Consider the following 27,806-nt stretch of genomic DNA (forward strand, 5'->3'; position numbering starts at 1 on the left):
TATGTGAAAAGTCAGAGAATTTTATTGACTTTTATACGTTCTTGGAGAAAATCATTCACATGTAAAAGTTTGAAATTTGATATGAGATTTATTCACACTTTATTTTACACATAAATTACTTAATTTGGGGATCAGACAATTTTTCATTTCAAGAGGACTTTTACATGATTACATTCACAAAACTGGCACACTATATTAAAAAACGAAATCAAACAGAGCTAGACAAGTATGCAGCTTTATGCCAATTGAAATCTCAGCACACACCACTCCTCATGCATGATTGTGGAAGTATCTGCTGTGACCTTACTAGAATATGAATGGACAATGTCTGAGGTCATGAATGATTGTTTATAAAATAAAACCTTTCTCAAGTGCTTCTCATTTTGTTATAGAAAAATATTACAAATAAAAATTAGTACTATTCAAGGTGTCCATTTCAAAATCACATGATATACAGGTTCAAGCCATTTCCCCTCTCATATAGAGACATCACCTCACGCTGCGAAAGGACGGAATCAGCCTCAATGTACCCTGGCAGCGTGACCAGTTTAGTGATGACATTCACTATGCCGACTGATTGAAAATGAGAGTGAATGAAAACAGTCAGATTGGGTTTACTCATAATTTGTTCCTAGTCTGAGACTCAAAAAAACTGCCAGAGAAACATGACAAAATTTGTATTTCTTCCTGATACAAGAAATTTGTCTAAAAATCTGTAACTATAAGACAGATTTGCTTTTTAAAAGAAATGATTAATATTTTTTTCATGGTTACATTCTTATTTAGAGAGGATTCAAATTTTTAATTTGGGCCCTCTTTTCCCGGAGGGTGGGAAGGATGGTTCAGTATTACCAGGTTTATTCAACAAACACAGGGGTGTTTCAAAGAGGACTACAGAGCACTGTTACAATCAAACTGTAAGTTTCCTTTTCTTAGACTTATGTAAATTTTAAAGAAAAGGGATCTCTCATAAGCTATATACAGCAGTTTACACTTCAGTGTTTTTCACTTGATATACAGTTAAAATTAATTTATGACAAATACTTGTCACATGAATTTATGTAGGCACATCTAAACTCTGCAGCTCTACTGGAGGGGAGAGGTCTTCTGTGGGATCATGATTCTGGATTCCATTTCCTGAATAAGTGGAACTGAACACAGGGTCAAGGTTACTGGGCTTGTTCTTTTCTGAACAGATAATGGTAAATATACATCAACAAACAGGTTTCTGAGAATGTTCAGGGTTGTGCTGCTTGAAATCACAGAATAAAATATTGGAAAATACAAGATAATGACAGATCAGCTAGCATCCTATAAAATGTTATTAAAATTATAACAGATTCTGTCTAGAGATGTGTGTAATTTGTAGGAAATTAGGAAAATAGTGTTTTCTCAAAAGGTTCTTTGAACTAAAATAAATTTATATAAAAGCAAATAATGTTGCACCTAACTGTATTCCTACACTGTACTTATAAAACTCACTGCAGAGTAGAACACACTTCTGAAAATTGATGAAAGTATAAGAATAAGCAGCAAAAGACACAATTATATGTCTTATTTTCTAGAACAAATTACTCCTTGATTTTTTTGGCAGTACATGGGCATAAATGTACTTACATGCAACATGGCTGGTACTTATTACCTATATTGGTAGGCCGGGTTGTATTTAGCCCTATTTTTCTTATAAAGATCAAGCAGCCATGCTTTCATAGTACAGATGTATGTGGTTATACATGCATCACAGGTATACATGTATATACAAACACACACACGAAAGTCTAAATATCAAGTTAAATTTCAAAATTACTTTTTAATTGCTGTATTAAATTGTAATGATTTTGTGAATGCACAATTTTGTTGAGAAAGGAAAAGGAAATTTTTAAAATAAATTTTCAGAGAATATAGAAATGTGCAAAAAAAAACTAATGATGTAAAATTTACAACATACAAGGATCTGAAAACTGTACCAGACAACTACATATGTTAAAGAATGAATATTCTTCTTTATTGAAAAAAAGTGATGTAACTATTAAAGAAAAATTTGACTCCCTTGCCACCCCAACCTTATAATTCACCATCTAGAACAATATACTATTTTAAAAAGGTACATATTGCCCTAACCGGTTTGGCTCAGTGGATAGAGCATCGGCCTTCGGACTCAAGGGTCCCGGGTTCGACTCCGGTCAAGGGCATGTACCTTAGTTGTGGGCACATCCCCAGTGGGGAGATGTGGAGGAGGCAGCTGATCGATGTTTCTCTCATCGATGTTTCTAACTCTCTATCCCCTCTCCCTTCCTCTCTGTAAAAAATCAATAAAATATATTTAAAAAAAAAAGAAAAGAAAAAAGTACATATTAGCTTTGAGGTGAATGATAATAAAACAATAATGTGAGAATAAAATAGTACCTGTATAATACACCAATTCTTCCCAGCCATGTTTATGCCATGCTGCGTTCCGTATATCTTCCCTTGTCTGAAGGTCCTTGTAAGCTGAAATAACCACACAGAAAAAAAACAAGATGTAAACCAAACAGAATGCCCTACATTCCACTTGTACACCACTAAGTATTGACCCAGCTGCTCATCCAGTTTTCACGGAGACAACTTTGAGAATTTAGTACCAACTTTGGGCAAAGTGAGGGTGATTCTAAAAGACAGGTAACTGAGAATTCATCTCTGCATATCTCAATATTCTTTTGTATAAACTAGGAAGCGGGGAGTGAACACTTGGGACACTGACTGGGGACGAAGGAGGAGGGAGAAGGGCACTGCCTAAGAAGACACAGGTGTAGAGTCTGGCCTCTCTTGGATACTGAAATCACGTTGTTCCTGGCCTCTGTCTGCGTGAGGCGGATCCTGGTGGAACTCTCACCCTGCTGTTGCCCCCTGAAGCCTCGCATCCTCCCCATGGGACAGAGTTAAAGGCACTGTCCTGTGTCCGCCACAGCCTGTCAGAGCTTTGCCCCTCACACTCTAGTGCCTGCCTGTGTCTATCTCCTGACTCCTTCACCTGGGCGTCCCCATTCAGACATGCTGTGGGCATGGAAGTGAACGGAGTGTGCACATGGTGTGACCTCCGTTTGCGAATCAAAGCACATGGTGACCCTGACCTATCAAGTACATCCCTGTGCGGCTCATGTATGGAGTATGTCTAGGAGGATGTGCAGGAGCCACTCCCGGAGGCCTCTCCAAGCTCAGAGGACGAGAGTGAAGAGGCCTGACTTTTCAGTTTATATCCTCTGGACAGACCATACACTATTTAAAACATAAAAACGACTCCACCCCTACCTCAAATCAATGAAGGTTAGATTTATATAATCTTAAAAGGCAGGAACACAACACATTTCTTAAAGTTCTGTCTCCAAACCTACTACATTTGAAAACGCTTACACTTATGAGGTCAAATCTCAGCTAGCGAAAAACCCAGGACACTGCTGTCCCCGAGGTTCCGTGGAGATGCGGGTTATTTGTGGCATCTGTCATTGGGTGCAGGGTTTTCAGTATCCTAAAATGCCCAGGAAGCCCCACGTGTGCAGCTAAGATGAGCACTTGGTCGAAGCAGTGATTGGTTGGGGGTAGGTGGGGGTCTCCTCTCCAGACCCTGGTTTGCATGTTGCTCCAGGAATACAATGTAAAAACTAATTTTCTACCTCAGCTTAACCATCAGTCTTAGGCCCTTGGTACATACTCTGCTATTCAGCCAGTCTGCTCTTTGTAGTTTTCTGAGCCCTTTTTCTAATTTCTCATGTCTCCATCACTATTCTAGTCTTTCCTTCCCACGGTTACCTGCCAATCCCATCTAGATCCTAAGTTTAGCTACTATTCCACCTTTTACTAATTTTCGCCCTGTGTTATCACACGCTGCCTCGGGGCATGTCATTCACCTTTGTAGGTCACCGTACCTCTGTAACCCAGACAAGCCAACACAGCAGGCAGACGGGGTGTGGCACCTGGTGGGACCAAACAGGTCAAACTCACCCTTAGTTCATTGATATGGTCTGGAAATAAGTTAGGCTTTTCATTTCTTTAAACTTTAATAACCATTTACAAATGTGCCCAGAATGTTCCTGTTCCAGCAGGGAGATAGATACAGATAGCCACAGCTGTGACTACCGGGGCTCAGGAGAGTGACATGCACTTCAGGGGGAGGGGGAACACTGAGTCAGGCCTGAAAGATACCGAAGAAGGAAAAGGCCAGATGAGAACAAGACCCCGGCGGGCAGTGAGTTCACGTGCAGGGAGCTGTCTCTGAGGCAGCAATGGAGAGGGTGCAGGGTCTAGAAAGGATGGTAGGGACCATGCCGTGAAGTACTCAGTAGCTTTACCATCTTGCTTCTGCCATGGTTGCTGATTTCACCTCTCTGATTCCTTTCACCATTATTCCCTCCTGGATGATCAGTTTACCAGAAGTCTATGGACACTTTTGCTGTTGACCTCTCATTCCAGACAGCCCAGAACTTAGCTTCCATTGTGACATTTGCATTTGCTACAGTTTCAGATGACTGACTTGAGATACCCTTTACGGCCCAGTACATTTTATTTAGTAATAAACTGTGTCCCAGTAACACAAAAATGAAGGAATAAAACAATAAATACCCCAAAGATGATGCACCATGTATAACTGCCCAATCTGAGAGAAGAATCCTCCAACAGCTTCATCACCGTCCTGTCTGAAGCGAATTGCACGAGCCCTGCAAGGAAAAAAAACAAGGTTCAGACATTGAATTAGGATGGTCACAAGAATCAGTAAATTTCCTCCATACTTGGAACAAGTTTTTCAGAATAAGACTAATTTTTTTTAAATTATCAGATGCAATCGAAAGTTATTTTAATATATGTAACATGTAAACGTACCTTTCTATAACTATACTAGCCATTTTTGTGGGTAAAGATTAATGACTATTAAAATAAAAACATGAGGATATGTGGTTGCACTGTTGATTCTTTTAAAAAATATATATATTTTATTGATTTTTTACAGAGAGGAAGAGAGAGGGATAGAGAGTTAGAAACATCGATGAGAGAGAAACATCGATCAGCTGCCTCCTGCACACCCCCTTCTGGGGATGTGCCCGCAACCCAGGTACATGCCCTTGACCGGAATCGAACCTGGGATCCTTCAGTCCGCAGGCCGACGCTCTATCCACTGAGCCAAACTGGTTAGGGCATGCTGATTCTTCACATAAAGTCAAGAAAGGTGGCAGAGGATAGGACCAGTGAACTTAAGAATGGTTTCTTCCAAAACTCGCTGAAAGTGAGGGAAACCTGGGTATGAAGACACCCGAGATGCCACAGGGAGAATGGGTTGAGAGATGAAGGAAGCACACCTTCACAGCAGCGGGAGACAGTGACTCGGAAATCACGGGAGCTCTCTGAATTATAAAGGCGATTTGCCACTTCTCGGGAAGCATACAGGACCATGAGGGTGGGACTTCTTGGCCACACAGCATCAGGATCAAAACTGAAGCTTCTGCTGGGTATTTCTTCTTACCAGAGCAAACCATTAGGAAAATGAGTATCAAATGGCATTCACTGTGTATTATGTGTGGAGGAAAGTATGGACATACGTTGTCTCTATTCGTATAACATGAAATTGTGATTAAATTGGTTGACAATTGGCACCTGTCTTAAACTTTCCTTAAGACTTCCTATTGCAAAAGGTATCAGCTCTTCAAACACCTTCTTTCATATCTGCTCCAGGTACTTTATTTTTATATTTAGTGATGCATTTGAAATCCTAAAAATATTTTGAAATGTACATATTTTCCAAAAGCAGTTTTCCAGAATCAAAGCTGAAAAAATTTATATCAACACTACCTAGGCTTTCCATCGTGGTCCCAGAGTTGGCAGGACTTGGGAAGATGGGTTTATTCTAATTCACTGTGAAGAGCTGGAGGCATATGAACAAGCATACCAATCTACTAATATGTACAGTGAGACATAACCCTCTAGGGATGATTTTCAGTTGAACTGATTAGTGAATTCCCTTCCTGGAGGCAAACTTCATAGCAACTGAATTAGAACATCACCAAAGGGTCAGGGGGTAGGGGTTAGAGCAAGGGCAACCTGTGGTGGGAGGGAGGAAGCCAGGCTTCTTAAGATCACTTCGAAATCCTCCGCTCTCATCCACGTGCCCCACGCTTTCAGGTTCTTTTCCGGTGAAGGAGGGATCTCTTGCTATTGCCCCCAAGGGTCACCCCCAAATGATATTAAATTCTTTAACTTTTGCATTTAGAATTGATCAATGTCTTCAAAAAAAATTACAAATCTGATTGGTAAATTATTGAGATTAAGCAAATCACATTAACGTGCATTCTAACTCAAAAAGGAAAAAATACTCCTTCATTGCCAGTGATAAATATTCAGGATTATTCATTTCATTCTGAATTTTTCCAGCTCAGTTACAGTGGGCAAAGAAGAAATACTTGCCTTAGCCTGGTCATAATCAGAAGCATGTAGTGAAGAGGAGATCACCATCTTAAAATAGTTACCTATGTGCCAAAATATAAATTGAACGCTGAACTGGTTTTATAAGTAGTTTTCAAAATAACTGAAGAATAATCTCAGTTCTTCCTCATGGATTCCATGGTGGGCAAGTTTTAATTAGTAACAGACAAAAAAACAACAACAAAAAAAACCACCAACAACCCCAGAACAATCCTGACTCTATGGACAACTAAATTATTACATATACAAGCTCCTCTCCCCCTCAAAAAAACCCTTAATAAAATAGTGCCTGTAATAGTATATGAGGGAAAGTGAGTTTGCCACCCCAAATATTTTTTTAAAGTGTTTGATTCCGCAAATTTCAGAGAATAAACAGATAATCCCATCATCCTAATATTCTCTGAGTGAAGAAAATCAGATTTTAATATATGATGACGTAAAATCCTAGTGCCAGGACTGAAGGCAATAGGAGGAACAGTCATCAAGATTTTTGAGACATTACTTTAAATTGGTTATTTTTAGGAAATGAAAGACTTCCCCTAACTGCCTAAGAGAATTTAGATAGAGGACATGCTACAGGAAGGGAGCTATTGGCAAAGATAACTACAGTGTAAGACGGACCAGGTGCCATAGGCGGGGAGCAAGGCTTGTTTGGTCAAAGTCCTCTCTGTGTCTCACTATTAAAGATGGCCCAGCAAACTTTTTTTTTAGCAAATGTTTGCTTTTTCATCTCCATGTGAATTGCCTTGCTGCCTTTGAAGTCCCAAACCACAACTCTCCCTTCTCCTTGGCTTAAGATGGCATAGAAGCCTTAACTGCCAGGTATGTCCTAGGGTCTCATATTCTTATGGAACATACATAATAAATTTGGTCATTTTCTCCTATCAATCTGTCTTATGTTAATTTGATTATTAGTCCAGCCAGGATTTAAAAGGGTGGGAGGAAAATGTTTTTTTCCTCCCGCATACGTACAGTCAAATATATATTTCTTAGTTTTCAAAATAAAGGAATTTTTAACTTTGCATTCTTTAACCTTTGATGACCTAAAAAGAAAAGACTCATTAGAAATAAAGATCACAGAACCATTTTTTGGAGCTAGAACAGTTCTTAAAAATTATCTAGTCCAATGCAAGAAATTTTGTAACAGAAGAAGAACATATATGTTGAAAATAAATAAAAGTCACAGGTTCTCCTTTAAGGATAAAGATGAACCAAAGGTCAATAGCTGACCAATGGCCAATAATCTACTCTTGCATACCTCTTAATTATTGAGGCTTTATATTATTATACTAGAGGCCCAGTGCACGAATTCATGCACTGGTGGGGTCCCTCAGCCTGGCCTGCAACCTCTTGTAATCCAGGACCCCTCGGGGGATGTCAGACTGCTGGTTTTGGCCCGGTCCCCACAGGCCTGGCCAAGGGACCCCACTGGTGCACGAATCCATGCACCGGGCCTCTAATATGCATATAAGATCTTTGGTTAATCTCTTCCTGCCCTCCCTCCTGCCTCCTTCCCTCTGGGATTCATCAGTCTGTTCCATGTTTCCATGCCTGTGCGTTGAGTGTCTGCTCCCTGGTGGTCAGTGCATGTCATAGCTACCGGTCGAACGGTTGCTTAGGCTTTTATATATATAGATATTTGGCTTGTCTTTTCTCTATTACAATAGTCAGGATTTCCAAATACAACATACAATTAATTACTAGAGGCCTGATGCACAAAATTTGTGCAAGGGCCTTGGCCCTTGCAGCCCCAGCTTTGTCTAGAACAGCCGTGGGCAAACTACGGCTCGCGGGCTGGATCCAGCCCGTTTGAAATGAATAAAACTAAAAAAAAAAAAAAAAAAAAAAAGACCATACCCTTTTATGTAATGATGTTTACTTTGAATTTATATTAGTTCACACAAACACTCCATCCATGCTTTTGTTCCGGCCCTCCGGTCCAGTTTAAGAACCCATTGTGGCCCTCGAGTCAAAAAGTTTGCCCACCCTGGTCTAGAAGGTTGTTTGGCTGTCCAGTCTAATTAGCATATTACGCTTTTATTATACAACTAGAGGCCCGATGCACGAAATTCGTTCAAGAGTAGGCCTTTCTTCCCCCAGCTGCCGGCACCAGCTTTCCTCTGACACTTGGGATCTGGACTTCGCTCCAGCAACTGGCAGGCACCTGGGTTGCTCCGGTCGCCAGCAGGCACTCAGGACCCAGGCTTCCCTCCAGTCCCAGCTTCATCCAGAATGAGATCCAGTCTAATTAGCATATTACCCTTTTATTACTATAGATCATAATGGTGAAAGTTGGTAGTATTTTGTTTTAATGGTAATGAGCATGCTTCTTGTGTTTCATCATCAAGTTTAAAGTAGCTGTTAAAATGGAGAGATAGTTTTATCATTTCAATCAGGGCCAGCAAACTACAGACCTTGAGCTAAATACCACCCTATGCAGCTTGTTTTTATGGCCCAGGAACTAGGAATGGTGTTCACATTTTTAAGTGCTTAAAAAAAAACAAATTAAAAAAATTTATTTCATGACACATGAAAGTAAGAAATTCAAATTTCAGCATCCATAAATAAAGTTTGTTGGAACAGTCACATTATTCATTTACACACTGCCCAAGGTTGCTTTCGCATTACACAGCAGAGCTAAGTAGCACTGACTGTCATAGCAAGGTCCACAAAGTCTATCGTATTTACTATCTGGTCCTTTACAGACAAGTTTGTGCCAACCCCTGATTTAAATAAAATGTTCTTTATTCCTAATTTTAGTGCTTTTTTAAAATTAGGAATTAGTGTCTCTAATAAAATGTGTCGAATTTTATCAAATGACTTCTGAATATGAATTAAGATGATTTTAAATTTTTCAATTATGAAATACAAGAGGACTGGTGCATGAAATTTGTGCACTGGAGGAGGGTAGGGGGGAATCCCTCAGCCCAGCCTGTGCCCTCTCGCAGTCCGGGAGCCCTCAGGGGATGTCTGACTGATGGCTTAGCGCTGACACAGAGGCAGGAGAGGCTCCTGCCACCGCCACTGCGCTTGCCAGCTGTGAGCCTGGCTTCTGGCTGAGTGGTGCTCCCCCTATGGGAGCGCACTGACCACCAGGGGGCAACTCCTGTGCTGAGTGTCTGCCCCTGGTGGTCAGTGTGTGTCATAGTGACTGGTCATTCGCCATTTGGTCAATTTTCATATTAGGGTTTTATTATATAGGATTTCAACCATTCTAGTCACCTAGATTTTTAAAACATGAACACTACGTTTTATTGTATTTGCTTCAGCTCTTTTCGCATTGTAGCTCTCTTTTATTCCTCCTCATCGCCAACCCCGCCTTCCTCCCTGATCAGTAACTACTCTTTGGAAGTAGTTCTCGCTCTTGAATATGAGTCTCGTTGTCCATGGTTTTATATTTCTACTTTATATGTATGTATCTATGAACAATAGTTATATCTTTTTATATAGCTCTTGTTAAATATCTTGTTTTTATAACTTTTTTGTTAAATCTTTTTAAAATTTACATAAAAGACATCATGTTGTACATATTTTTACCTCTCTCCTCACTGTGGTGTTTCCAAGATGGCTCTGTTAACAGGTACAGATCAGGTTTACTTTAACCACTGTATAAAATTCCACTGCATGAATATACTATAATCTTTCCACTAAGGCACAGAGCTTGTCTACAATATGGCAACTGCAACAGACTTCCTTTTCTTATGTGACCACTAGTTTTTGCCATCCTTTCAACACTTACCACTCAGGATGTGCCAGACCTTGCAAGCAGCTGTAGAACTGGAAACTGAAGGCGCTGCTGGGGTGTGATAAATGCTCTAACAACGGCATGGAAGCATGTGTTGGGGGTGCAGAGGCCAGAGCAGGTTTTGGGCACCTAATTCCAGCCTCATTGTATGTGTTACATTAACCAGTTTCCTCACTTTGAGTCATCCCTGGATTCGTGTATAAATTCTCTTTAGTGAGGTATGTCATTGGTAGCTTTATCAAGGTATATTTTACATACCATAATTTTCACGTAAGTGTACAATCCATGTTTTTAAAGCAAATTTACAGGCTTGTGCAGCCATCACTACAATCCAATTGCACAAAAAGATCCCTTGTGCCCCTCTCCAATCAAGACTGGCCATGTGTTGATAATTATTGAAGCTAAGTAATGGGTATGGAAAGAGGGGAATCCATGGATTATTCTCCCTAGTTTTGTATATGTTTGAAAAATTTCATAATAAAAATGTCAAACAACACAATAGTCTAGTATAAAATCACAGCATTATCCCCCGAATTTACCCCTAGACTTAACATGATGGCCTAATATCATCTATTACTAAGACTTACAAACTCACCATTTGGTAATATACTCACCAGTAATTGCCCCATTCAATCATAGTTCCTGGCTGAAAAGAGATTTGAATTTTGGTTTGTTAGTCCTCTTATGAAGAAATATAGAATAAAAGTGTAATATAACAAATGAGAAAACTAACTTAAAAATTAATTTTTAATAATGTGAGATGTAATAAATTAAAAAATGCAACAAAATATTATTATTATAATATTATTAAAATAATAGTCTATGGCTTCATATAAGAAGACAACATACCGGGTGGGGCAAAAGTAGGTTTACAGCTGTTTGTATGGGAAATAATACAGTAATTAACACATAATAACACAAGAATAAACTGTTTCACCTACAACTATAAACCTACCATAAGTCATTCAGTTATGGTTGCTATCAAAACCATGCTTAGGCCCATCCTCCAGATATACTTAACCCTTTGCACTCCGAACCATTCTGGACAGTGGCTACCAGCTACTCGACGCTACTTTTCGGCGGAAACGTGCATTTACAGACCCTCGTATTATTTAGTATAATTTTGGAACCAAGTAACGTATTATAATGATATTGGACTTATATGAATTGGGTGACATCGAGGAATGTATATTTGCAAAAAAACCAATATTTTATTGTTTATAATTTTGTACAGTATGATAAGTTTTGTAACACTCCCCAATATGCATTGCAGGCTGATTAGTGCATGTTTGACAGTAATAAGTGGTTTGACGCCTGCCACCAGGTGTTTTCCTGTTAGAACACACAATGCAGTCCCGTTTTCTTTGTCCCACATCGGGAATATGTAGTTTATTGTTTAATCCGACACAAAACCCGCTGACATTTCTTGTATATATCTTAGTAATTTTACGATATTTTGATTTAATTTCTTGTGCCATTTCAAGATAAAACTTCAGGGAAACATGCATGTCTCAAAAAGTTGCGTTGAAATAACTCAATTCCCCGTAATCACTAATAAACTGCAATGTCCCCTGAGAGGGGACATCCGAGTGATATGCTAGAATTCCGACGTCCCCTGAGAGGGGACAGCGGAGTGCAAAGGGTTAATTATTAAACTGTTGGTAGGTATTCATTCAGACTTAATTGTAAAAGCTTTAAAAAAATTCTATTTAAGTAAACTTAATAAGGACATCACGTTGAATTTCCAGTGTAATGGTGAGTGTTGAACAATGTTGCTATCTGGGCTTTCTTGCTAGTAGTCATTTAGTGGACGAACATCTAGAAAGTCTTACAAAATATTATTTACTCCCTTTTAATCTTATAATCTTTAATATAACAAATTAATGAATCAATTTATTCAATAGTCACACATTTATTAGTTGCTCTAGCTCAATTACATTAGATGCTAAATAATGTACCTAGTGTTGCATTTTAGGTCTTTCCTCTTAAAAACAGAAATGCTGCCGAAACCGGTTTGGCTCAGTGGATAGAGCGTCGGCTTGCGGACTGAAAGGTCCCAGGTTCGATTCCGGTTAAGGGCGTGTACCTGGGTTGCGGGCACATCCCCAGTAGGAGATGTGCAGGAGGCAGCTGATCGATGTTTCTCTCTCATCGATGTTTCTGACTCTCTATCTCTCTCCCTTCCTCTCTGTAAAAAAATCAATAAAATATATTTGAAAAAAAAAAAAAAAAAAAAAAAAAAAAAAAAAAAAAACAGAAATGCTACATAATGTCAAATAATAAATATTATGTATAAGATTAGAAAAGACAAGAGCTTAGCAGAAGAGAATGAGAAACTACGAAGATTAAAAAAAAAAAGAGGACTAGATAGGGGTGACAACGAGCCAAAATATAATGCCAAACAAATCACAGAATGTACACTCAGCTTTTTATCAGCATTAAGGGTACTCATGAGGAACAGTTAACTCATATTTCAGTACTTACTCGAAGTTGGTAAGATCTGAGTTCATATATATTAGGTCCTGGCCGTGGAACAGGCTCATTCCAGAAACTGAATTCTAATAGCAGCTGATTCTTCCTGGAAAGAAGCATGTTGCTTCTTGCTTTCCGGAAATGCAAAAATTCCTTTGAGTGAAAAAATGTGCTCATGAAATCATCTAGTATTTATACATAAGCCCCCTTTAGTAACAGTTGCATTCCTCCTATAATAGAATACTATTACAAATAGGGTCCCACTCTCCTGAGACAGTCCCAGTTGACATCTTTTTTTATTTTTAATTTTTGGTTAATACTCACCCGAGGATATTTTTCCATTGATCTTTTAGAGAGAATGGAAGAGAGAGGGAAAGACAGAGAGAAATATCGATGTGAGAGAAACATATCCATTGGTTGCATCTCCTGCACGCCCCCGACCAGGGCCCGGACCGGAGAGGAGTCTGCAACCAAGGTACATGCCCTTGACTGGAATCAAACCCAGGACCCTTTGATCCGCAGGCCAACGCTCTCTCCACTGAGCTAAACTGGCTAGGGCCCAGTTTACATCTTATCAAACCAGCCCAATGACTATTACCATTCCCTTTCATTCTCAAGTGTCCAGATTTAGATGACAAGCTACCTGGCCACCCTAATTATTTAAATGACAATATAAACAAATGCAATTTCCCACTTTTTAGGTTCTCCTAACAGGGGGTGACAGTGTAATAACAACAGTGACATGAAGACTACAAACCATCAAAGAATTGGGAGTATCTGAGATCTTGCTTCCAGGCAAGTTTGGCTCAGATAAACTCATAAAAATTCAAAAAAACAAAACAAAACAAAATCAAAGAATCCAAAAGCCATTTATATTTGGAATGGGAAGCTATACAAAAGGTTTTCTTTCCTGCCCAGCTGGTGTGGTTCAGTGGTTGAGCATTGTCCCATGCACCAAGAGGTTGCTGGTTTGATTCCTAGTAAGGGCACATGCCCGGGTTTCAGGCTCAATCCTCAGTAGGGGTGTGCAAGAAGCAGCCAATTGATGTTTCTAACTCTCCCTCTCCCTTCCTCTCACTCTAAAATCAATAAAAAAATTTTTTTTTTCAAATGGGTTTCTTTCCTAATAATGTCTGTCTTAAAATTCTCTCCACTAACATGCACCTGTTAGGGAGAGAGAGGATAGCAAAGTCAGCCCAAGGTAAAGAATATGTGGCTAGATGTTCCTGAAGCAGTTGTTAGTTAACCAAAAGCTGATTGTGTCTAGAGTGCTGACTTACCGGTCTCAAAGTACTAGCTTTCAGTTTCTCAGTACAACTGACTTTTAGAATGAGAACTGCTATTTTAGCCCTGGCTGGTGTGGCTCAGCGGCTAGGAACGTCATCCTATATACTTCTAAAAGGTCCCAGGTTTGATTCCTGGTCAGGGCACATACCTGAGTTGTGGAATCAATCCCCAGCCCTGGTTGGGGCACATATGGGAGGAAACCTATCGATGTTTCTCTCTCACATCAATGTTTCTCTTTCTCTCTATCTCTAAAAATCAATGAAAAATGTCCTCAGGTTTGGCCAGCGTGGCTCAGTGGTGGAACGTCGACCTATGAACCAAGAGGTCACAGTTCGATTCCCAGTCAGGGCACATGCCCAGATTGTGGGCTCGATCCCCAGTGTGGGGTGTGCAGGAGGCAGCTGATCAATGATTCTCTCTCATCATTGATAATTCTCTCTCCCTCCCTTTCCCTTCCTCTCTGAAATTAATAAAAATATCTTTTAAAAAAATGTCCTCAGGTGAGAATTAAAAAAACAAAAACTGTATTTTAATAATATTATAACTGGTTACTTTATGTTTGCATACATCTTCAGAGAGTCCAAATAATAAAATTTTTTACTACAAAAAACACTTAATTCTGTACTAACATCACTATATCATTAGTGTGAAAATGTAAACATTTGTCAAAATCATTACCTGATTTTCTCTGAGTTTATTCATGACCTCCGTGAGGGCGGGATAGCCTCCTTCATACCTCCAGAGGTGGACTGGAATATATTTTAAAAGATAACATACATTTAGAGTTTCATGATACTCTTACCTTGAAAATATTCCAGACGTGTGTAATATTAACACAGCACAAAAGTACAATGTGCCATATGTTGCCTATGAGTTACAATATAAAGTTATAATAACAGATTCAAATATTAAAACAATAAAAAAGTTTTTGCAATGAATTACTGGAGAAATGACTTTAACCATAAAACCAGACTGAGACTTGGGAAAGCTTTGATTATAAAAACAAGCATGAAATTAAATATTATATAACGGCTTAAGGAACAAGTATTTATTCCAAAGACTTCTGCTTCCTACCAGCTTGATCCTGCTCGCCATACCACGTGTTCCAAGTCCCCACCAAAGTACAAGGGTAATGTTTATCTTCATGAATCTTTGGCAACACCTCTTGACTTAAAGAGAAGAGATAGCAACACTAATTAAACAACCAAAAAAATTATACCAGGTGGACAACACATGATCAGTAACAGGAAAAAGGTCACCTACTCCATGTTCTGATAATTGACCTCAGAATATATTTATGATAAAACAACATGCAAAATTAACCTTTTTGCTGAATTCTGTTCTACTCTGATACCCCACTTATCAGAAGCTTAGGTTTCTGATACCCCCAACTTGAGTATAGTGATAAAAATGATAAAGAGCTAAAGGTTCCAAGATTCTAGGAACTATGAGTGCCATTTGCCACTCCAGAAAGAAGTACGTAAGAATGGTGAGGTTTATAAAAGCCAAGTTTTGCTGGATTCAAAGATAGGAAGAATAAGGGAAATGGAAATAGTAGGAAAAGAACATGGGAAAAATAAGAAAGGGAAGAAAGTAATGTTTAAGTCAGGGGAGACAGCACAATCAGGCAGCGGTAACGGGGCAGAGAAAAGTCGGCCTAAGTAAGGAGGAAGACAGAGCTAGAACACAACACAACTTCAATAGTTCCAAAGGACATTTCGTGACAGTAGAATCCAAATGAAAAATACAACAGAAAGCAATGATTAGGTTCTATTCAATGCAACCAACTGAGGGGATCTGAGCGTATCACATAATCCCACACCGGACACACCACCCATTCCATTACCATCGACTGCAGAGAGCAGAGGCAAAGCCACGCCAGGTCATGGCAACATATTACCTGAACAGAAGTATCAGAACTTGGTTCTATAGAAACCTTCCTATAGAGCAGATTCTAATTTACAGGGAAAGGCAAAGGAGACATAACTATGCCATGCCAAGAGAAAAGCTAAGCCTTTCTTTTTTTGAATAGAAAAATTATGATAAAAAGTATAATACAGGTTCAACAATGGATACAAAAAGACATCAAGGATCAGAATTGGAACCAGTTCAAATTATCTGCTGACACTGAGTGACAGTAAACTAATAGTCACCACTAGAGCTGGGGCGCCAGGATAGGGTGTATACCAGTGATGGCGAACCTATGACAAGCGAACTCATTTTTTTGGTTGATTTTTCTTTGTTAAATGGCATTTAAATATATAAAATAAATATCAAAAATATAAGTCTTTGTTTTATTATGGTTGCAAATATCAAAAAATTTCTATATGTGACACGGCACCAGAGTTAAGTTAGGGTTTTTCAAAATGTTGACACGCCGAGCTCAAAAGGTTCGCCATCACTGGTGTATACTAACAGTTAACAGAGAAAAGGTTAGAATGGTCTATGTCTAACTAAACACCCATAAAAGTAAATGCCACCCTTCTAAAAATACACATGGTGTGGTCACTGTACTGACTCATATAGACTTATGTTCAGAACCAAGAGGAGATTAACGGGAATCGGGGCTGGGATTGTTAGGGAAATGAAAGGGGCTTCCTTTTTGTCGTATGGAATGCGCAGGAAGTAAATAACCCTGAACTGGAGCCAGTGCAGGAGGAAGCCTGTACAAATGACCCAGGTGGGTCCAGGAAGGGGGCTGTCAGTGGGGCGTAGGTTTTCACCGATACAAAGTCACCCATGGATTTGCAGCCAACCCTCTTTGTGGGAAGCCCCCAACCTGCTTTTGGAAGCCCTGGCCTTACCTGGAGGTTGTAAGGTAGGTAATACCTACACCCAGAACTGGATAGGTTGGAAAGAACCTCACTGTTGGGGCCCCCACAAACCAGGCAGGAGTTAAGTCTCTAAGTACTGAAAACAAGGAGCTGCTGAAGTTTCAGAGAAAGGAGAAAAAGGACAAGAGGAAGGAGAAAACAGAACTCAAGCAAATCAAGTTGACAAAGTTTTGCACAATGGATTCCAGGTTGAGGTGGAAGTATAGATACAGCTACAAGTCCAGGAAGGAGTCAGAAAGGAGGTACTTGGAAATGGGGCTCAACAGGCTGGGAAAGAGAGATGGAGAAGGAAAAAGCAGAGAACTAAAATATGTGTCAAATGGAGAACACACAGCCTTTAGTAACTAACTAATCACAAACAACTAAGGAAAGGGTTAAATAAAACCATGGTGATTGACACATACAGCGATGTTGAAAGAGCAAGGTGATTCTATCTGTTGAGTTTGAAGGAAGAGCAAGACATCCAAATAGAATTATGAACAGACAGAAATCTGAGACAGGAGATGAATAAAAACGGGACAGGGAAGATAACTCAAGGAAACATCAGCATAGAGAAATAATTTCATTTTATGAGAAAAGATTTAGAAAATAAGTGTCTGCCTTTTTAAGGGCATTTTTTAACAAAGAAAATTGTGCTGCAGTAATAAATTCTTTACTAATGTTATTTCACAAACCACATCCAAAAATAAAACAACAGGTTTTTGCTTCTGAAAATTTTGCTGATTCTGGTGACAGAATCATTCTTCCCTTATGAAAGTAGCAGATTTTAAAGGTAAAAAAAAAAAAAAAAAAGCTTTTAAATTATATTTGCTTATTAAAATACTGTTTCTATTAATTTAATTAAGAACGGATACACTTACTTTTCTCTTTAGTCTAAAAGTTTACAAGTTCTGTAAGTACATGTGGGTCACAAATCATGAGAACCTGCTGAAGGGACTTGAATCCTGGCGAATGCAAGATGTGGGGAGAAATGGCAGCTACGTGCAAACGGGACAGTTTTACTGAGAAGTAAAATGGGAAACAATGGAAGTCGCAGGAACACAAGTTCTAATTCCTAACACTCAAAGCTGCCCAGAGACAGAATGTATGAATGTATCTAGGCACAGGCAGGCAGGAAGGTGTGCGGAAAGGACTCAAGCACTGGATGATGTGATGGATTAGACAATCTTGCAAGGTTCCTTCCAACCCTGAGTCTAGTAACATTCTAAGGTTATAGCTTATGTGATGATTTACTGTCTGAGTGCTTACAAAATGCCCTTTGTAATCCCACGCAGAGCTCAATTTAAGAAGCCTCTAAGCATTCAGCTTTAAGAAAATGGAACAAAGATCTCACTCTGCTATCACGTGCTGGTTGAACTAATAAATATTAAAATCATTATTTCCCCCAAGTAAACGATAGTTTGGTATACACACCAAATTTTGTTGTATGCTTCTAGGCATTCCGGTTTAACATTGTGAACTGAAACAAAAGAAAATTCCACGATGAACTTATGAACAAAGGGAGAAAAGTCAACTGTGAAGATAGCAGACCTATCACTCACACTGTATTTTGTATAGACTGCTTGTTTCCCTTTTGGCTAGGAGATTAGAGTGAGCATCTTTTCTTGGATCAACTTTCCGGACAAATAAGGATTTTAACCAGCTGTCTTCTCGAGGTCTCTGACTGGAAGACGTCAACCCCCTATGGAATAATAAATACAAAAATTTGAGTTTCACCGGAGGTACAAAGATTTCAATGTCTCTAGGTAGTGTCACATGACACACTGTTTCCATAAATTCACCGATCATTCAGCCAGCATGCCTCCAGCACCTATTCTAAGCACTACTCTAGAGCCTGGGATACCACAAAATGCCCGCTTTTCCATCATGTAGTTCTAAACAGCAGGAATAAAGTGTAAGGCAGTAACTTGTGGCTCTCCTAACAGAGTTCTCATGCTTATCTTTGCAATTTCCACTATGTTGTTTTCCCTCCTGTAAAGCATTTTTTTAAAAAAATATTTTTTTATTGCTTTCAAAGAGGAAGAAAGAGAAAAATATCAATGATGAGAGAGACTCATTGATTGGCTGTCGCCTGCACACCGCAAACTGGGGGTTGAGCCTGTAACCGGGGTATGTGCCATGACTGGGAATCAAACTGGGACCTCCTGGTTCATGGGTTAATGTTCTACCACTGAGCCATGCCAGTCAGGCTGTAAAGCAATTTTTTAAAAATATATACTTTTATTGATTTCAGAGAGGAAGGTAGAGGGGAGACAGAGATAGAAACATCAATGATGAGAGAGAATAATCGGCTCCCTCCTGCACACCCCACACTGGGGATTGAACCTGCAACCCGGGCCTAAGCCGGCAGGTGGACATCCCCCAAGGGGTCTCGGACTGCAAGAGGGCACAGGCCAGGCTGAGGGACACCCCCCCCCCCCCCCCCCAGCGCACGAATGTCATGCACCGGGCCCTCTAGTAACATTATATAATTTGCAGGTGTACAAGACTATAATTTGACATTTGTGTACTCTATTGTTTGCTCATCACCCCAAAGTCTGGTTTCTTCATCCTCCCTCCCACCCACTGCCCCTCTGGTAACCACCGTTCATTTTGTTGTCTGTGTCTGCGAGTTTCTTTTTAAGTGCCTACTTCCATACTCTTCCAAGTGGAATTACAAATCTTTGTAATGTCCCTAGAGGGCAGTGTGACATTATCTTATCAAAATTAAAACTGTGGCCCTGTCTAGTTTGACTCAGTGGATAGAACAGACTAGAGCAGGGGTCCTCAAACTTTTTAAACAGGGGGCCAGTTCACTGTCCCTCAGACCGTTGGAGAGCCGGACTATAGTTAAAAAAAACAAACTATGAACAAATTCCTATGCACACTGCACATATCTTATTTTGAAGTAAAAAAACAAAACGGGAACAAATACAATATTTGTATCTGCATGTGGCCCGCAGGCCGTAGTTTGAGGACCCTTGGACTAGAGGGTCCTGGGTTTGATTGTGGTCAAGGGCACATGCCTGGGTTGTGAGCTCGATCCCCAGTGGGGGGCATGCAGGAGGCAGCTGATCAATGATTCTCTCTCATTGATGTTTCTAACTCTCCCTTTCCCTTCTACTCTGAAGTCAATAAAAAAATATATTTTTTTAAAAATTAAAACTGTGTAGGCCTTTTGGCCCAATAATAGCACTTGAAGTTATGTCCTACAGGCAGCTATATTTAGATAAGTACATCAAGATGAATGCACAAAAACGTTCATTATTGCCTTGTTTCCAGTTTGCTCCTGATACCGGCAACTTGGATATTCATTAACAGGGACTGGTCAAATGAATTAGGGAATACCCCAAATCAGAACAGAATGAAATCATTAAAAAGAATGAGCCAGATCTACATGCACATATCTCTAAGAGAAATTATGTGGAAAAAGCAGGCACTGAACAGTATCATAAATACACAAAGTGAACTGCTAATAAGTGACGATGGTAGAAAAAAATTGACTTGCTGCTTTAATGAACAAACATTACAGGCAATTTTCTCCCCATAAGAGATTCTTTTAATTTAAAACTAATTCATAGGATATTATCACAAATAGCTAGAAACCAGATAAAAAGACCTTTGAATGATGTAATCTTACAAATACAGAAACTAAAATATATAAATATAAAATTATCAACGTTTTCTATAATGACCAAATATAAAAATACTTTTTCAAATCCTTCAAAGATTAAAAAGCTGCAAGCTGATAGTAAATAAGCAAAATAAGTTAACACCAATTATGCAATTTTTCTTACAAGTGCATAGGAGAAAAATATGTAATCTTAAATGACATTTGTGAAAAGATGTTTACAATTCTTCTATCTTGCTTTTACCATATGTAAAATTCCAGAGAATTAAGAAAGTGTTAAAACAAACTTTTAAAATAAAAAAATGAACTATATATAACAATTAGCACTTTAGCAAAACCTAAAACATATGGTATTTGTTTCTGTTTTCAATTCACTGGTTGATTATATAAATAAACTCATTCTGAAGAAGGCAATTCACCAAATGAGTCATGCTCAAATTTATTTCAATAAAAATAAAAATGTTTTGTCAATTTGTTTAGTGTCTTAAACACACCACATTTTGGAATGTTTGCATAATATCAGGAAGCAAAATGGCAAGTATATAAAATTAGTGAGTTACAAAGTAGAACGTTTTAAGGTTTGTTAATGGGACTTTGTATAATTCTTGTTTTTTATTTTAGAGTTTAAGCTCACTAAACAGAAACTGTTTATTTTTTTTGTCTTATAAATAAATTGTAAGAACCTAGGAATAACAATTATGAACAATTAAGAAAGGAGTTCAATGAAAGTTTCTAAAAGTATCAGCATTAGGAAATTTCCCAAAGTAATTTTTTCCCTCCTCTTTAGAACTTATGGGTATTATAAGTTAACTAGAGGCCTGGTGCACAAAAATTTGTGCACTTGGGGGGGCGGTCCCTCAGCCCGGCCTGTGCCCTCTCGCAGTCTGGGACCCCTCGGGGGATGACCACCTGCTGGCTTAGGCCTGCTCCCCGGGGGATTGGGCCTAAGATGGCAGTCAGACATCCCTCTGGCAGCCCGGCAGCCCTCGGGGGATGTCCACCTGCCAGCGGGGAGCAGGCCTAAGCTGCAGTCAGACATCCTTAGCGCTGCTGAGGAGGCAGGAGAGGCTCCCACCACCGCTGTACTGGCAGCCATCAGCCTGGCTTGTGGCTGAGCAGAGCTCCCCCCTGTGAGAGCGACTGACCACCAGAGGGCAGCTCCTGCATTGAGCGCCTGCCCCTGGTGGTCAGTGTGTGTCATAGTGACCAGTCATTCCCAGTCTTTCTGCTGTTTGGGTCAGTTTGCATATTACCCTTTTACTATATACGATAGAGGCCTGGTGCACAGGTGGGGCCCGGCAGGTTTGCCTTGAAGGGTGTCCCGGATCAGGGTGAGGGTCCTGCTTGGGTGCCTGGCCAACCTGGGTGAGGGGCTGATGGCTGTTTGCAGCTGGTCACACCCCCTTCAGGGTGGGGGTCCCCACTGGGGTGCCTGGCCAGCCTGGATGAGGGGCTGAGGGCCATTTTCAGGCTGGCCGGGACCGAAGCTCCCAGCCTCTCCTTTTTTTCTTTTCTTTTTTTTTTATTCTGGGATTTATTTACCTTCTATAATTGAAACTCTGTTGCCTTCACTGGCCTCCCAGCTCTGAGGCCTCCGCTGACTGAAAGCAGGTATCTGGGGTTTGTTTAGCTTCTATAATTGAAACATTGTTGCTTTTGGAGCTCAGAGCTGGGCCGAGGCAGGCTGGGAACCTTGGCTTCCTCCATCAACGGAGCAAGCAAGCCTCATGTTCGCTTCAGCTGCGTGGCTGCCGGCCGCCATCTTGGTTGGCAGTTAATTTGCATATCACCCTAATTAGCCAATGGGAAGCGTAGCAGAGGTATGGTTAATTAGAGGTATGTCTTTTATTAGATAGGATAAGTATATACTGGCTGCTAGGCACTGGACGAGGTAGTTTGTCATCTCATTTAGTCCTCAGAACAATCTAGTAAGGTAGCTATTATCGAATTTTAAAGATTGGTTCACACAGGTTAAATGACCTGAGCTAAGAAGTGACAAAATAAAAGAATGAACCTAGATCTATAAAGTTCAAAATATTTTTACCAGTAAGGGATACCTCCCAAACACAAATCTCCCCCACTGAGCATCTGCCCCAGATTTTAGTAATACCAAAGGTAGATACTTTATTTTACTTTTTAATACAGTTTCATTGATTTCAGAGAGGAAGGGAGAGGGAGAGATAGAAATATCAACGATGAGAGAGAATCACCCTGACCGGGAATCAAACTGTGACCTCCTGGTTCATAGGTTGACGCTCAACCAAAGACCCACATTGGCGAGGACCAAAGGTATATACTTTAGAATGAGTAAAATGAGGTCAGAGATATGGAAATGTTTTGTAAAATAAAGGTAAGTCTAGGAAAAAGTCAATGTCACAGGACACACAAGAACCTGAGTGGCGTGTGCTTGTGAACTTTGGCAGCAACTGCAAAACAGTCTGGCCCAGCATTATCTTCAACTGACTGTGAAACTCGGAAATCTTTCGAGTGTCAGGTGACCAAAGGTGCTAATGTGCCCAGGTCACCTAGCTGTCCAAGCTTAGTCATTGAAGGGGGTAGAAGCAGCTGTGCCAATAGCTGCCAGGGTGATAAGATGCAGGCGAGGCTGAGGTTCTTTAATGACAGTGACAAACATTTCAATCAGTGGTCTTTATAAGATCACATACATATGCTGTACAGCACTTTACAGAGGGTGGGGTGGGGGCAGCACATTTTACCTTACAGACATAGCACCCGGAACGCATCTGATCTTGCAAGCTAAGCAAGGGCGGGCCTGGGTAGTGCTAGACTTTAAATAGAGTAAGCATTATGTGCCAGGGCTCTGTGGATATAAAGGTGAACCAGATGCTTGGCCTGCTCAGTCTCATGGGAAAAACGATCAGTAAACAGCCAGAGTGATCACGGATACTGCAGACTCACACATACACACTGTGGGAGCTCAAGGCCTGTGAGGAGCAAAAGGGACTTCAGTGGGGACATTCTGCCTCTGCTTGGAGGAAAAGAAAAACAGGTGGACAAAGCAGGCGATAATTCCAGTCAAAGGGAACAACATGTCCAGGGGCACAGAGTCATGATACTGTATAGCATATTTCTGGAATAGCAAAGAGTTAAGGAAGGCAGAATAGAATGGCGACTGAGATAACGGGAGGGCAAGGGGGGCAGGGTGGTTAGGCTCCTGGGCACCAGGCTTGCCCATCAGCTGGATTCTACCTGGTACATGGTGCAATGCTAGCAAGTTTAAAAAAAAAAAATTCTAGATGTAAAAAGCAGCCTGGGCGTGATATGGCGGATGGACTACAGCAATAAGGCAGGGAGCGTGTTGACGAGTTGAGCTAGGGGAGTGGCCATTCTGAAGGCAGAGTAAAGATATGTTGGAGGTAGAAGGGAGGAGCAGGAGGGGATTGGCTTGGGGAAGGCCTTCTGGTTTCTGGAAGATGTTCCATTACTGGGGAGAGAGAACCCAGGAGAAGCAAGCAGGCTCTGCAGGAGGAAGCGGAGTTTAGTTCTGGGTCCATAAGCATCTCAGGCACCCGTGGGGCATGAGTGCATGTCCACTAAGTAGCTGGAACTCTGGGCCTGGCCCTGAGCAGAGCTAAGTAAGAAGTGCTGGCTGGTAAGCGTTCCAGGAAGACTTCCTCCTTCCCCTGTAAGCCGCTCTTGCAAGGTCAGCCCCTGTTGGCAAATCCAGTTTTCTTCTGTCACCTTAACCTTTTAGCAGCATCTGGCACAGGTGGCCATTCTTCCTTGAAATACCTCTCTGGGCACTGTCACATAACAACGACCTCACTGGCTGCTCCCTTTGTCTCCCGTGCCCGCCTCTACTTCCTCTATCCAGCCTGTAAATGTTGACAAATCCCAGGCTGTTTCTCAGTCCTTTTTCTATCCATAATCTCTCAAAGTAATATCATTCATTCCTATGACTTAAAAATTGTTACGAAATTTTCAATCAAATACAAAGCAGTATACTGAAACCCGTGTATCTATCAACATTTAGCATTCCTATGTGCTGACAACTCCCCAATGTTTCCTGTAGCCCAGAGATCTCCTTTAAGGAGTCAGATAGGTTAGAGCAGCCGTGGGCAAACTACGGCCCACGGGACGGATCCGGCCCGTTTGAAATGAATAAAACTAAAAGAAAAAAAAGACCGTACCCTTTTACGTAATGATGTTTACTTTGAATTTATATTAGTTCACACAAACACTCCATCCATGCTTTTGTTCCGGCCCTCCGGTCCAGTTTAAGAACCCACTGTGGCCCTCGAGTCAAAAAGTTTGCCCACCCCTGGGTTAGAGTCATATAGGTCTAGGCTAGTGGTTCTCAACCTTCCTAATGCCGCGACCCTTTAATACAGTTCCTTATGTTGTGGTGACCCCCAACCATAAAATTATTTTTGTTGCTACTTCATAACTGTAATTTTGCTACTGTTATGAATCGTAATGTAAATATCTGATATGCTATATGTGTTTTCCGATGGTCGTGACCCACAGGTTGAGAACTGCTGGTTTAGGCCAACTGCTTGCCTACTTGGCCTTCCCATCTGAATTCCAGCCTTCTTAAACTGCTCCCCACCCCACACCTGTTCCTCCCTTTCTGACTTACTAGCAAGATGGCGGGGACCTTGTGTGCCTTATTCGCTGTTTACAATAATAGCACCCAGCATATGGTGGGCACTTACATACCAATGGAACAAATAACTCAGTAAATGGTACAAGCGTCCACTCAGTTGGCCATTGCCCTTGATTCTGTACCCTTTCCATAGTCAGACTGATCTTTAAAAACTGAGGATCAGATCATGTCACACTAGAATTTATACCTTCAAACGTTTCCCACAGCTTCCAGAATAAAACCCAAGCTCTCTAAGATGGTTTGCAAGGCCTGGAATTACCTGGCCCCTGCTCCTTGTCACCTGCCCTCTAGCCAGTCTTCCCTTCACTCCTGTGCTCCTGCCTCCTAGACTTTACTGGGGTTTCCCAGCATGCCTGACTCCTTCCCGCTCAGGACTTCCATGCACACTGACCCTTTAGATCTCAGCTTAACATCATCTTTTAAAAATATGTATATTTTTATTGATTTCAGAGAGGAAGGGAGAGGGAGAGAGAGATAGAAACATTAATGATGAAACAAAATCATTCCTGCATGCCCCTCACTGGAGATCGAGCTGTGACCTCCTAGTTCATAGGTTGATGCTCAACCACCGATCCACACTGGCCAGGCTTAACACCATCTTCTTGAAGAGGCCTTCCATGACCTCGTGTGGTAGGTTCCCCGGTTTTCTCTCACAGCAAATCTGTAAGTCTATGGCTTCCTGAGGTTAGTGACCAAGGCTATTATGCTCAGTTCCCTAGGGCTTCAAAGACATCATATACATTCAATATTTGATGGAATCAGATCATTAACTGGGACTGAGTCCTAAAGAACATGTACAGTTAAGGCAGAGTAGAGCCCAGGGAATAGTCAAAGAGGACAGGGGACCTGAGGGAGCAATCAGAAAGCCAACAGGTTGGACAGAGATAAGGACTCCAGGCTCAAGAGCATGTGGCCCCAGCAGGAAGTCAGGGTACCGGGCAGACCCAGGTCCAGTTCTCCAGTTTCCTAGCTTTGTGACCTTGGGCGCTGTGGGTGAACATGTTGAGTAAATATCTTCAGCCTCAGCTGAAAGAAAATATGAATTTCATGGGCTCCTATCACCTGTGTGAAAAAAGTAAGACACGAAGTAGATGCTCAATAACAGAACAAAAATAAAAGGAGGTGGCCCGGCTGGCATGGCTCAGTGGCTGAGCTTCCACATATGAACCAGGAGGTCGTGGTACATGTCCGGATTGTGAGCTCGATCCCCAGGGGGGGGCATACAGGAAGCAGCCGGTAGATGACTCTCTGTTATCATTGATGTTTCTATCCCTCTCCCTTCCTCTCGCTCAAAAAAAAATTAATAAAAACATATTTTCAAAAAATATAAAAGGAGGCTGATTTGTTAACTTGGAAACATCAAATTTGGAAATACAAGTTGAGCATCAGTCCTAGGAAGGGTGCTGGGCCTGAAGCCAGACAAACTTGGGTTCAGGCTAGAAAATGCCTTTTCTGGGTGTGCCTCACACCCTTTGAGGTCCCATCTCATCTCTAAAATGCAGATCCTATTACTTACTTCTTAGGATTGCTACTGGGATTTAATGGAATAAGTCACATAAAGCAAGAGTTTAACAAACAGGTAGTTTCTTCGCTTCTTCATTTTTAGGTGCCAACTGTATTTTCTAGAGGCTCCTTATCTAATTAAAAGCCAACAAATGAAAACATGCCATTTAAATTTTGCAATGCAAAGAAAACGAGAAAGTAAACCTACGTGTAAGTTAGTACAGGCTTTTTTTTTTTTAAATGTGAAAAAATGGGACATGAATTATGTCAAAGTGATGGATTCAGAAAACCGCATTGAATCCAACGAGGTTAGACAAAAAGTTAAAACATGAACCCGACGCCTACCTAGTGCGGACCATTGAAAATACTTTTTGATGCACGACTTTAAATGCAAGTCACACTGTTCCCAGGACTGAGACCTCCTCCTACCCTCCCTTTCCCCGGGGGCGCAGCGCTCACGGCCGGAGCGGTAAGTGGTATCTGCAGCTGCAGACATCGCGGCTCCGCGCGGGCGAGCCGCTCCCAGCGCGCCCGGCGAGACCCCGCAGGCCGCCTGCAGGGCCTGCAGCCTCGGCCGCGCGCCCACCGTCCGGCCGCCGCTCCGGGTCGCGCCGGGTTAAGGTCCCGCTGGCCGGGCTCGCACAGCGGGCGTACGTGGCCTTGGCGCCGAGCGCCGTCCCCGCCGTGACCTTGAGCCCGTGGGGAAGGCGCTCGGACCCCAACGAGGCGCCCGCCCACCCCGACCCCGCTGACCTCGGCCTCCGGCCCCGCCGCCCCGGCCGCATTGCCCCGCGGGAGCGTGGCCGGGCCGGGGCGGAGACCCGCGCCGGGGACCCCGCGCCCTCCGCCCCGCGGCGGCCCCTCCCCGAAAGGGCGGCGCTGCTCACCGGAGCCCGGGCAGGAGGCTGCAGGGGGCCGCCCGCTGTAGGAGGCCGCCGGCCGAGGCCGCTCCGCGAGCCTGCAGCACTCGCGCCGCCATGTTGCTCCGGCGCCTTGGCTCCCACCGCTCGGGCCGCTGCTGACGCCGCGGCCGCCTCCGCGACCCCTCCCTCGGCTAGGCCCGCGGCGGCCGGGGCGGGGCGGGGCGGGGCGCGCGGCCGCCAGGGGGCGCAGGCGCGCGCCGCGGCGGCCAGGTGCGCAGTGCGTCCCGGCGCGGGAAGCCCGGCGGCCACGAGAAAGGAGCCAGAAGCCCGAGAAGAACCAGCGATCTCCTGCGAAAGGAGAGCGCACAGGAGCGTGGGCAAGGCTGGAAGGAAAAGGCTAACAGTGTTGCTGGGGACT

At 41.9% G+C, this 27,806-nt stretch overlaps 1 protein-coding gene and 1 non-coding gene across 3 annotated transcripts; both read right to left on the bottom strand.

The window, feature by feature from the left end:
* Window positions 1-27,576, bottom strand: NIPSNAP2 (nipsnap homolog 2). Of its 2 annotated transcripts, XM_070412876.1 has the most exons (10): window positions 27,413-27,570; window positions 18,327-18,466; window positions 18,199-18,244; window positions 15,026-15,120; window positions 14,630-14,700; window positions 12,677-12,817; window positions 10,807-10,838; window positions 4,597-4,691; window positions 2,407-2,490; window positions 1-1,151 (listed from the first exon to the last, which is right to left on the bottom strand). In XM_070412876.1, exons 1-10 carry the CDS (start codon window positions 27,502-27,504, stop codon window positions 1,087-1,089), a joined length of 861 nt encoding a protein of 286 aa, XP_070268977.1. In that variant the 5' UTR covers window positions 27,505-27,570; the 3' UTR covers window positions 1-1,086. The 2 variants fall into 2 exon arrangements, with proteins under 2 accessions (XP_070268977.1, XP_070268978.1); XM_070412877.1 differs by lacking the exons at window positions 14,630-14,700; window positions 18,199-18,244 and having other exon boundaries at window positions 27,413-27,576.
* Window positions 6,788-6,931, bottom strand: LOC139009680 (small nucleolar RNA SNORA79). The gene has a single exon (XR_011471394.1). It is a non-coding gene; the product is annotated as a small nucleolar RNA SNORA79 (small nucleolar RNA).
* Window positions 27,577-27,806: the final 230 nt, after the last annotated feature.

This window comes from Myotis yumanensis, unplaced genomic scaffold, assembly GCF_028538775.1.
Source record: "Myotis yumanensis isolate MYYU_CA2020_CCGP unplaced genomic scaffold, mMyoYum1.0.hap1 SCAF_4, whole genome shotgun sequence".
NCBI lineage: Eukaryota > Metazoa > Chordata > Mammalia > Chiroptera > Vespertilionidae > Myotis > Myotis yumanensis.

Coding starts and splice junctions, on each gene's coding strand:
- NIPSNAP2 (XM_070412876.1), bottom strand. CDS start 27,504: ATGGCGGCGCGAGTGCTGCAGGCTCGCGGAGCGGCCTCGGCCGGCGGC. Junction 14,701..15,025: donor TGGCGAGCAGGATCAAGCTG/GTAGGAAGCAGA, acceptor AATATATTCCAG/TCCACCTCTGGAGGTATGAA. Junction 4,692..10,806: donor ATTGAATGGGGCAATTACTG/GTGAGTATATTA, acceptor TTTTCCTTGCAG/GGCTCGTGCAATTCGCTTCA.